The sequence below is a fragment of the Stegostoma tigrinum genome, chromosome 40, assembly GCF_030684315.1.
Source record: "Stegostoma tigrinum isolate sSteTig4 chromosome 40, sSteTig4.hap1, whole genome shotgun sequence".
Lineage (NCBI taxonomy): Eukaryota > Metazoa > Chordata > Chondrichthyes > Orectolobiformes > Stegostomatidae > Stegostoma > Stegostoma tigrinum.
This window is the reverse complement of record NC_081393.1, coordinates 14,017,091-14,028,228: the sequence shown is the minus strand read 5'-3', so window position 1 is coordinate 14,028,228 and position 11,138 is coordinate 14,017,091. Positions and strand designations below refer to the sequence as shown.

The following is an 11,138-nucleotide window of genomic DNA, read 5'->3' as shown; positions in this document are numbered from 1 at the left end:
GTGGCTTATGGTTAAGACATTTTGTCTTTCAGTGTTGCTATTAACCTGCTGAGAATTCAAACACCAGAGGTACGATAGCAAACAACAGATTTGGTGAAGGTAAATGCTATCAAATGAATAGTTTGCATGCAACAGTGAGATGTCCCAGATAATATTCACTGAAGGAATTTTGGTGATCCTTGTGGTAATGACTGTAAAAATGTCAAGATTTGAAGCCTGACATGTACTCACTTTGGGCTGAGCCTTGAAAGATTGATCTTGTGAATCGTTGATTTGATTGATTCCTTTTCTATTACGGGAACTATTATCCTAGAGGTTTTAATCATTTTTTTGCTCTGGCTTTTGCCTTCATTGCATTGTGTGCTAACATAACTGAAGAAGCCTCCCATTAGTTGAGAACTAGTTCTTGTTTAATATTTCAAACCATCTGGGCCAGTTCTCGACTCTGAAATTACTCTATCTCCTTTGAAGTATTTTGACCTTCGTTCCTGGTCCTTTATTTCATAATTGCAGTGTGATGGATGACTTGAACTGCTTGGTATACTTCTGTACTTGCTGAAGATTTCCTGTTGAATCACTTGTTGTGTGCACTTAATGCTAGATCATTCTGAACAACAATTTGGCCTGGAAAAATATTGACGAGAAGTCATCGTACATGTCACTGTTCTCGTTATTATTACCATCTTTTGTCCTTGCTGTTTTCTGAAGTACTTTGTAGCCAGGGATTCAAAATCTTTATGTCCAGTTCAGTCAAGTCTGTCAGTGTATCATGGTCCTGGACTGGTTTTAACCTCAGATTGTAGAATAGAATCCCCACGGTGTGAAAAGAGGCCCATCGGCCCATCAAGTCCACATCAAACCTTGGAGCATCCCACCCAGACCCATTCCTCTATAACCCACCTAATGTACACATCCCTGAAATCTACAGGCAATTTAGCATGGTTGATCCACCTAACCTGCACATCTTCGGACTGTGGGAGGAAAACAGGAAACCCACACAGACACTGGGAGAATGTGCAAACTCCACGCAGACAGCCACCAAGGGCAGAATCGAACCCAGGTCTCTGGCGCTGCTGTGAAGCGGCAGTGCTAACCACTGAGACACTGTGCTGCTTCAAACTCATGTATCCCAGTTCATATGTTTAGACAGGGGAGATGTGTGACGTCTCCTGCCTAATTCCCTGCTGTGTTCTGTAATCCCGTTCCCACCTTTGCACAAGGATCACCCCTTTTTGAAGAAAGCCTTGCAAAATTAGATTACTGAGCTATGGGGATGTTAATTTTCACCCATGAACGAATGGTTAATGTTGGAATCTCTGCTTCTTGGTTTAATTGAGACATGGTTGTACAGGACACCATTGCAAAACCATGAACATCGGCTTGAAGATGTAACATCAGAGACAAGTATTGGCCTTAAGCAGACAAGTTGCAGTAGAGAAAAATGGCCTGCTCAGTAGTAGATGACCTGTCTCTTGCCTATGAATATGAGCTGACTAAATGGGTTCAGAAGGACAAGGTAACACAAAATGGTGTTCCAGTCAATAGGTAGTGCGGGTGCAGACTTCATGACAATCCACTTTACTATACACTTCTCTCTCCAATTTTGTGTCATAAAAGCATAATAGTTAACAGAAATCTGCATAGAATTCCGGGTTCTGTCATCCCTGCAGTGTTAACGTTGTGGGTATAACACCATCAGGTTGCTAAAACCTTTACACTTGATTGAAAAGAGCAATGATGTGGGTGGGATACAAACTTGATTTCTCTGCCAGAATGAAAACATGAAGGATATGTGATGGACTTGCGCAAAATCCAGAAGATCTGAACTGCGTAGATGGTGAGAAACTTTGCAGAAGGATTCAAGAACCATATATCTCCCTTTTAAGAGGGAGAAAAGCATTAGGCAGGTAATATAATCATCATTTGAGATTTCAGTCTGTCTCCCAACCCTTCAATCCTTGAAGGCTTTCTTTCTGGCATTTTCCCATGCCTTATCAGCTGATGGTCAAGGTGTGCCTTTGATGTTGCTTGTGCCATTATTTTGCTCTGAAAATATGATTTGAGTATCATACTCCTGAAAAATTCTTGTCCTACTAGATTATAATGCATTTGCTACTGTGAAATTTCTGGCTGTTGTCTGTCTGAAATATTTTCTTAGATATGATTAAGGATGTTAAACCACACCTCTCCAGCATGTGCAACTTGAACTTGGGTGTCATGCCTCAGAGTTAGGGATATGACCGCTGCATCACAAGCCTTGCTGCATATCTGATAGTGAGTCACGGTAAGAAATGCAGGTCCCTGTAAGAGTTGGACTTTCTAATCACACCATTCACAAATGGCATGTCACATCTCTGGGCGAGGTGGGACTTGAATCTGGACCCTCCAAGTTATGTGAAATGATTCATGTTGTCTGGTTTTCATCCAGTCTTTATGGGAAGCAACTGCAATATCTGTTTCATCAGTAGCCACAGATGAGGTGGCAGAAGACAGGAAGATGGCTAATGCAATATCATTATTTAAGGTGAAAGGAAAAGCCAGGCAACTGTAAACTGGTAAACCTGCCACCAGTAAGGGAAAGTTGATGCAGGGGATTATGAGGGGCAGGATGGTGATGCATGGGGAAAAGTAAGGATGATTTAGGGACGGTAGATATGGCTTTGAGCAGGGGACATTGAGTTTTTGGAAGAATTGTCAAGATCGATTTGAAAGCAGGAGAAGAGATATCTTCCTGAATTTAAACGAGGTGTTTGAAAAGTTCCCTGTAGTAAACTGGTTAGCAAGGGTTAGATCCAGGGAGAGTTTGCCATTTTAGATACATTAATGCCCTCTAAGATAGGTGATGATAGGTGACCAGCAGTCTGATGCAAAGATCATTGTTTTAAATGGTTTGAATGTGAATTTAGGAGGAATTGTTAATAAGTTTACACATGACACCAAAATTGGTGTAGTGGACCGTGAAGGTTGTTAGTAATATGACCTTCCTCAGTTGGGCTAGTAGATGAAGTTAAATTGATATAATTGTCAGTTGTTGAATTTTGGTATTGTAAATTTAAATACAGGACTTTAAACACTTAAATGGTAAGATCCTTGTGCCTGGTTTCTTGAGGGTCATGGTTTCTTGAGGGTCATGGTTTCTTGAGGGTCATGGTTTCTTGAGGGTCATGGTTTCTTGAGGGTCATGGTTTCTTGAGGGTCATGGTTTCTTGAGGGTCATGGTTTCTTGAGGGTCATGGTTTCTTGAGGGTCATGGTTTCTTGAGGGTCATGGTTTCTTGAGGGTCATGGTTTCTTGAGGGTCATGGTTTCTTGAGGGTCATGGTTTCTTGAGGGTCATGGTTTCTTGAGGGTCATGGTTTCTTGAGGGTCAGACAGGATAGGGGTACTCAAGGCACCGACCTATAAAAGAGTTTGGATGTGGTTGTTGCAGTTGGGGACAATGGGTTCTGGAATACTGCCTGCAATACTTGAGGAAAGTTGTGGTGAAACTGAGAAAAGATTATAAAAAGATATAAAAGGATGTTTCTGGGCTTGGAGGGGATGAGATGTAGGGAGAGGATGAGGAAGCTGGGGCTTTTCTTTCTGGAATGGCTGAGGTCTACCGCCATTCTTGAGAGGTTTACAAACTCACTCGGCACGTGTACAAGGTCTTTGCCAGTGTTTTGGTGGGGTTGGGGTGTGGTATGAAACTGGAACACAAAAAGGATTTAAGTGAGAAGCAAATTCATACATTATGGGGATACGGGTAATGAGCTACCCCCAGGAGTGCTCGAGCCTGGTACAATTAGAACGTTTAAACGGTGGTGGATGGGATATAAATAGGGAGAGTTCACTTTACGTCTTCTTGCAGATACTTCAGTTCATGCGAATATCTCATCCGCGCCTGCTCTATTTAGCCAAACAAGTTCCAGTTTATTTTGCACGTACAAGAGCCTGCCAGGAGCACAGGAAACCTTTTTAGGACGTAACATCTCCCTGCAGCAATAACCTCGCTCTGACCTCGGATGCAGCTCCTGCAGTTATTCCCCTTCATTTATTCACGGGATGAGGGTGGCGCTGGGCTGCCAGTATATATGGCAAATACCGAATTGACCAGCGGGCATTTGAGGTGAGCAGATTTTTTGAAGCACAAAGAATGGCATTTTCCTACTCCTAAAGGCCATTCGTGAACCAGATAAGGTTTTTCCTGACAATCGATTCGCGGTCATCATTAGATTCTTAATTCCAGATTTTTTTTAAAATTGAAATCAAACTTCTACCATTCGTCGTAACGGGATTCAAACCGGGCTTCCCCTTACCTGGGTCTCTCGATTAACGCTCCAGCACTAATACCGTGAGGCCATTACCTCCCCTAGTTTCGTGCCAGAGAATCGTCTACGTATGCAACCAAAATTGTGCTTTGCGTGGACGCTGTACGCAAAAACCGAAACATCACTCCCCTCTTAAAACACCATGAACGATGCAGATCCAGCATTAGCCAATTGACTCTCAACTGGAATGGAAGAAGGTGTGTGTTGACAAATGGCAGACGAGTCGTTGCACAGTCTAAGAGTGGTGTGGCAGAATTTCAATGCACATGACGGGTTTAAGGTGCGAGGTGGCGGCGAGGGCGATTGATTGTGGAGTAGTTGTGGGCTGGCCGTTTGAGGAAAGAAATAGAAATGTAAGAAGTCTGCGGCATGTTGGTTCCATCGTTTATTTACGGTGAAACACGAACTTCTCCGCAGCACAAACAGTCTTGCTTTGCCGAGCCACGACAGCTGTGATTCTAGTGCAGAAGCACTCTCCCGCCCCAAGAGGTCAGGGACCATCGAATTGGTGACGTGCGTTTGTTGCGCGGTAACCGAAATAGAAACAGTTGACGGACAGGTGCTGGCTAATCAACAGCGGATTCGCAAGGGAGACGTTTGCGCGAGGCAGCCAATTGGGTTCCGCCTAGGGCGTTGGGTAACAACCTAAAACCCGCCTTTTGTGAACGTCAAGGAGATGTGAAAGGCGGTGAATAGTATCGTTCTGTGTCTGGTCAACGCAACTGGAAGTATGGCACATAGCAGCGGGCTTTTCCGCAGCAGCCTGGGTAGGCTGTGTTTTCACCGCCAACTGCACCTGAGCGCTTTGAGGTCGGTATCTCCCCCCTCTTTCGCCAAGATGCTGTTTCCCTCATGTCGCAGGTTGAGGATGCGTTCGCCTGCTTTGCGTGCCGTGGGTGGAGAAGAGCTTATCTTTCCTGTGGGACGAGTGGGAGCATGAGGCTGCTACTGCAGCATGATGAAATATCTCTATTTGCTTACGCCAGGGTGATCTAAATGCCGGTCAACGTGAACCGCGTTGATCGCGGTTCCGTGGGAGTAAAATTTCCACGATCCGCACGTTTCCTCTCTCTCCTATTCCAACTCCTCATTTGGGGTGCTTTTCGGTGCTAGGTCGAGAGAAAGGAAGTTAACAAGTTCAAACACGTTTCCAATGAATGAAGTGTCATTGTAGATTGTCGGTTTCCATGTGGCTGCAGTGGCTGCCCCCACCCGATGCTCGTGTCCTGTGACTGGGGCGGGGGGAGTGTGTGGTGTTGGGAGGTGGTAAGTTACCAACCCCTTTCAAACAGCGCATAAAAAAGCAATCTGACTGACGTTTTCCGTTGTTAATTAGGCGAGTTCCTCTCATGAATATTGAAGTCTATTGTGTGTCTGTCCGACGATAAGTCAGTATTCTCAGTGCATTCAGACGCAGCACGCAGCGGAAACGAAACTAAATTTCGAACTGCATTAGGTTTCCGAGACGGTTCTGCCAAAATTTAATCACGCGCTGCTCGCTCTTCGTCTACCCTCGGTCAGTCGAGTCCCCTGTGTGATATTTAGATCCTAACTTGTGTGGAGCTATTTAATCTGTTTTCCGTTGTAACGTAACAGTAAACGGTCTCTGAGAAGATCTCTTTGAAGCCTGTTGGGCATCATTTGTTTGGGCATCGTTTCTGTTTTGCCTGTCCGTTTGCACGTACGTGTTTTGTTGGTCGAACTACTGTTTTGGAGGTTTGGGTAACATTATGGTACTCAGTGGAAAAACTCTGTACAGAGCAAATAACCGTATTACCTGGCTTTTTTGATCGCTCAAAAGGCGTTTGACAAAAGCCTGTGTTGAAAACTCGTATTACATCAATGTTGTCCTTATTTGACCATGTCTAATAGTCATTCTCTTTAAATCCACGGGCTTCTTTCAAGGTAAGCTTCTAAAATAACAGCTGTCGATTCTAAATCTGGAGGTTGGACAGTGAGCGTGCTTCTCTATCAGTTTCGAGGAATCGTGAGTTACACCAGCGAGAAAGATCTAAGTAGTTCCCGTCATGGCGTAATCTAATTACTACGAATGTTGAAATGGATAAAACGTCGTTTTTAGTTTGTGGTGTTATGTTAAGGGATAATTACAATCACTGCCATGGATACTGCAGCTCTTGATGGACAACGCGTACATATTTAACCATGTCTTGTAACATGCACGTAGTTCCTACCAGGGATATCGCTTTAATAATTGCTGTTTGATCTGCAATGTTCAGTTACAGTTAACATCATAAGTGGTTAATCCTAAACTTTCATTATGCTGAATACCGAAAAGCTATTGCGTTCATTATAGGCTTCTTCATTATGATTTTAAGCGTGCGCAGCTTTGCGTTTTGCGCCCGTGTCCCTCCGACGCATTGCTTGGGCAGTTGTTTTGCTTGAGTGATGAAAGCTGGTAATTACAGAAGGCCTATTTGGAAGCAGGGAATTAAATAGTCCAGCATGTTTTATAAACCTAAAACCTCTAAGCGGTGATCTAAAATGCATCTTCAATTCACCCTTTAACTCTTTGTTTCAGTGCTTCCATTCAAAAAGTTCTTAGCAAGTAGTTTCTAACTGAAGGTTCTCAACGTTAAAAGTAAAATAAGCTACCATTTAAAATATCAGACGAGTTTGCTTTGTGTAAGAATACAAGTTTGGTCAAATTTCTCCTGACTGGATGACTTGTTTTGATCTGTTGCAGTCTTCACTGGATTTGTCCTGTTCTAGCTCATTAGTGCACAGAAAAAAATTGAATTCATGGTTTGTAAAATAAAACAGATGTAGATGCCATGCTTTTTGGAAACTTGCTGTATTCCCAATTTTGGAGTCAGTTTAGAACTGTATTCATATTGAACATTTTCAGCCATTGGGTTACTTAGCCATTTCTGAAGTCCTGGCTCGATAAGAAAAAGAAATTGCGAGTGTTAGCAACTATCTACTCTCATTACGAAAGTGACTAGTTAAGCAGCAGCTTGGACATTTGGTGCCTGTTCACTAAACACTTGAGCATTAGAACCACATTTGATCTGGTTCTCACCTTAAGTCCGTAGACACGCTTACAAATCAGGTCTTTTGGTAAAATCCAGGTGCAGGGATCCAAGGCAACCGTTGTTAGCTGCTTCACTTGGATTAACTGTCGCACCACAGTCCTGCCATTGAACTACCAATTGAGAATCCCACATGCATTGCGCAGGCTGTTTTTAATTCTGTTGTGGTAACTATTTAAACCTGCTTAAAAGTAGATCCTATGTTTGTTTCATATCCTTTAGTGAGGCCTTGTGAAAGGATGCCAAATTGTGTGATTATCAATTTGTGTTCCTAGTGGAAGGAAGACACTTTGAGTCATGATTAGCATCAGCAGTGATGGTCAGACCAGCAATCCACTGACCTAGTTATCCTCTCATCAGCCTGTTCAGAGATGTTCTTACAAATCCTTGGGAACAAACATGACTAAATCTTGGCCTCCTTGCTCAGATAGGATCACTACCACTACACCATGTGAGGCCCAAATATGTTATTTTGTGTGTGTGTAGCTATAAATATTTTCTCGCCAACAGGCTCAGGTGTTTATCCACTCCTCTGGAACAGGTGGGACTTGAACGCAGGCTTTTTGACTCTGAGATGCGGGCCATAACGCACCATAAATCCCCTCCCAAATATGCTGTGTGGGGTGAGCCTAAATTTCTTGCAGTAAGATTCCATGGATATCTGTCCACATTCTCATAATCATGAACACTGCATTTTTAGCTTTATCGTTGCTTGACTATCCACCTGCTGTTTTGGAACAAGTATCATTCACACCTCTCCACTTGATTATTTTGACATTCCCCTCCCATCCTCTCACACTGTACCTTTTGAAAATTTCATGTGGTCATAAACAGCCCCGTATCGCATCCAGCCATCACCTGGTGCTTACAGTACTGCTTTTGCTCACATATAAACAATACTTTGATTTTAAGATCTTCACCCCTATTTTCACATCTCTTTATGGCTTTACCCCCAGTTTTTTAATGCTCTGAAAAATTGCAATTTTTTTTTGTTTTTTGCTGACTCCAATTTTAATTATTCCACCATGGGCAGCTGTAAGAAGCCCAGAGTCTGGAATTCCCTTTAGATCTGTCTTGCTGACCGTTTTAAAATGCTTCTTGAGATCTTTCTCTTTGATTTAGCTTTTGGTCAGTCCTGTTACCTCCTGGTGTTGAGTGGTGTCATCGTTTGGCTTACACCAGCTGTGAAGCAACGTAAGGCCATTCACAGCATGTATAGATGTAAGTTGCTATTGTTGTCCCAAGTGTGAGTTTTACTTTTATGTCAACACAGCTATATCATGTTGCACTTGTCCATACTTCTCAATAAACTCTGCTTCTTCCTGTTTTAAATATCTGTAAGTTTAAATTGACATTCAAATATTCAAATCCTTCATTGGGCCTGCTCCTCTTCATCTGTGATATATGCTTAAGGCCAAACCGACCCATTATCTCAGCAGAATGTGTAACGGCATCATAGGTACTGCATGCTTCAGTTTTTTTACTACACTAGCTACCAAAAGCCCACACTAATGTAAGTACTTGTTCAATAAGACCGATTTCCTCTCTTTCTGAAGTTTAGTCATTTTTTTGACTTGCTTTTTATTTGCTTCACTTCAGAGTTTTCAGTTTGTTTCTCAAGCGTGTTTAAGTCCAGTTCGTGTTTCATATGAAGACTTCAAGTACAGAAACTGTTCAGAAGTTCGTGAGTTAGGCAAGGATAACTATTTCCAGTTGATGAAAGGAAATCACGTTTCACTGGAATCTGTGTCTCAAAGATACAGCTAGTTAATTATGTAAAGGAAATGTGAATTTTTGGAAGAAAGCTATTAAAATATCACTAAACAAAATTAACATTCGGCCTTATGGTCTAAAGAGTAAATGAAGCAATGTAGAAACAAATAGTTGAGCCAAATGGGTGTTAGTTAAAAAAAGACAAATGTTGAAGCTTGACTAATTCCAGATATCCAATATGCAGATTAAGTTCAAAAGTGATCGAAACAAGCAAAAGTTTGCCTTGGTGAAAATGATCATGACTCTGATTGTCAAGTACAATATATACCTGGAAGTGAGCAAATTGGCAGAAGACACAATCAAGTGCGATGGTACATTATTAGAATTTTTGAAAGAAAACCTATGAACACAATTAAAAGGCACAATGGACAAATATCTAGATGCTGCAGATGAAATATGTAATAATGTGAAAGTGACAATAGCAGAAAATCACAAAAAAGGGCCCAGTTATTTCATGTTTTATGACTGGGGTCAAGGAGAATGATGTCTGACGAAAGTGAGTACAGCATGTTGGGTGGGGTAACATCAGTGTGTTGTCTGCAATTGTCATTGCCTTATTATAGAAATGTAGGCCTCCAAACATAGAATTACATCTCTCTGAAAAGTGACAAAGTGTTGAGCTGCTTGTAGTATCTCTCTCACACATAGAAAAAATTAGGAAGTGGTTTTCATAAGATTGTTGAGTTAGGAAGACATTTTTTTGGGATTGAATATAAGGATGGATTTCCTATGTTTTTTAAAGTTGGTGTCTTGAGAATGAGAATGTGGTCAGAAAACTGTCTTCGCACGGAAGGATGTTGCAGTATGGATTCTGTGGCACCATGTTGTACTGAGTGCATAGTGAAATTCGATTATTTGAAACTTGAGCAGGATTTGGAGATGCTGTGTGTCATTTTTCCACCTGAGCCAATGTGCACTCTATGCATTATTGCCAATGAGATCCCAAAAATTGGGGTCAGACAAGATCCTGAGTGAATCAACAGAATGCACAGAAGGCTGTTTTTTTTTTTCTGTTGGGGAGGCTGGAACTGTGGAACATGTTTCAAATCAGATATCTCTAATTTTTAAGATAAGAGTATTTGTTTCCCTTTTGAGGAATTTTCTTCATCAGAAAGCAAAGGAGGCTCAGTCCTTGAGTTGGATTGCTTTTTGATAAGAGATTGGAGCTGAGAACCCATTCAAATCCGTGCTGATTTTACTGCTTGGTAGAACAGGCTGAAAGTGTCTGATGACCTGTTTTGTGCTTCTAATTTCTTTTTTATTTCCTGTTAAGCTATTTACAACATCTTAATGTTATGACTAATTTGGCTTTTGAGAAGCTGACAGTCTTCCAAATTAACTTTTTTCCTTTTGAAGTTAATTTTTTTGGCATATTGTAATTTCAGAAATGAGGCAGTAGTCATCTCTGGAAGAAGGCTTGCGAGGCAAATCCAAAGTGAGGCCAAGATTGACGTGGAGAACTGGGTTGCTGATGGCAATCGGAGACCACATCTCAGTGTTGTTCTAATTGGAGATAATCCAGCCAGTCATTCCTACGTGAAAAACAAAACAAAAGCTGCTGCGGATGTAGGTATGGATTTCCATGTGTTGTGTCCACTTTTTATCTGAGTAGTCTGTTGCATGGAAAATCAATGATGAAAGAAATCCTTTGTTTTCATGTTAGTTGGATTTGACATAATTCCTGGCATGGTGAAAAATAGTATCAGAGATAATGGGAACTGCAGATGCTGGAGATTCCAAGATAATAAAAAAGCTGATGAAGGGTCTAGGCCCGAAACGTCAGCTTTTGTGCTCCTGAGATGCTGCTTGGCCTGCTGTGTTCATCCCTGATGAAGGGTCTAGGCCCGAAACGTCAGCTTCTGTGCTTCTGAGATGCTGCTTGGCCTGCTGTGTTCATCCAGCCTCACATTTTATTATTATGGTGAAAAATAGATCTTGTTACTTGGGAACTTGTGCATAATTGCACAGATTTGGTAGTTGTTCAAGGTGGTGTTACCAAGGGATCT

At 41.9% G+C, this 11,138-nt stretch overlaps 1 protein-coding gene across 4 annotated transcripts in view; it reads left to right on the top strand.

Annotated features, from left to right (window-relative positions):
* Positions 1 to 3,908: 3,908 nt before the first annotated feature.
* mthfd2 (methylenetetrahydrofolate dehydrogenase (NADP+ dependent) 2, methenyltetrahydrofolate cyclohydrolase) overlaps positions 3,909 to 11,138 on the top strand; it is a 30,652-nt gene continuing 23,422 nt past the window's right edge. The window contains exons 1-2 of one of the 4 annotated variants that reach the window (XM_048523023.2): positions 3,909 to 4,107; positions 10,518 to 10,702. In XM_048523023.2, the coding sequence (XP_048378980.1) occupies positions 4,004 to 4,107; positions 10,518 to 10,702 (289 nt within the window). In that variant the 5' untranslated portion in view covers positions 3,909 to 4,003. Of the gene's footprint in view, positions 4,108 to 4,666; positions 5,120 to 10,517; positions 10,703 to 11,138 lie in introns of those variants that run through there. The other 3 variants (XM_059641162.1, XM_048523024.2, XM_048523027.2) reach the window with 3 other exon arrangements.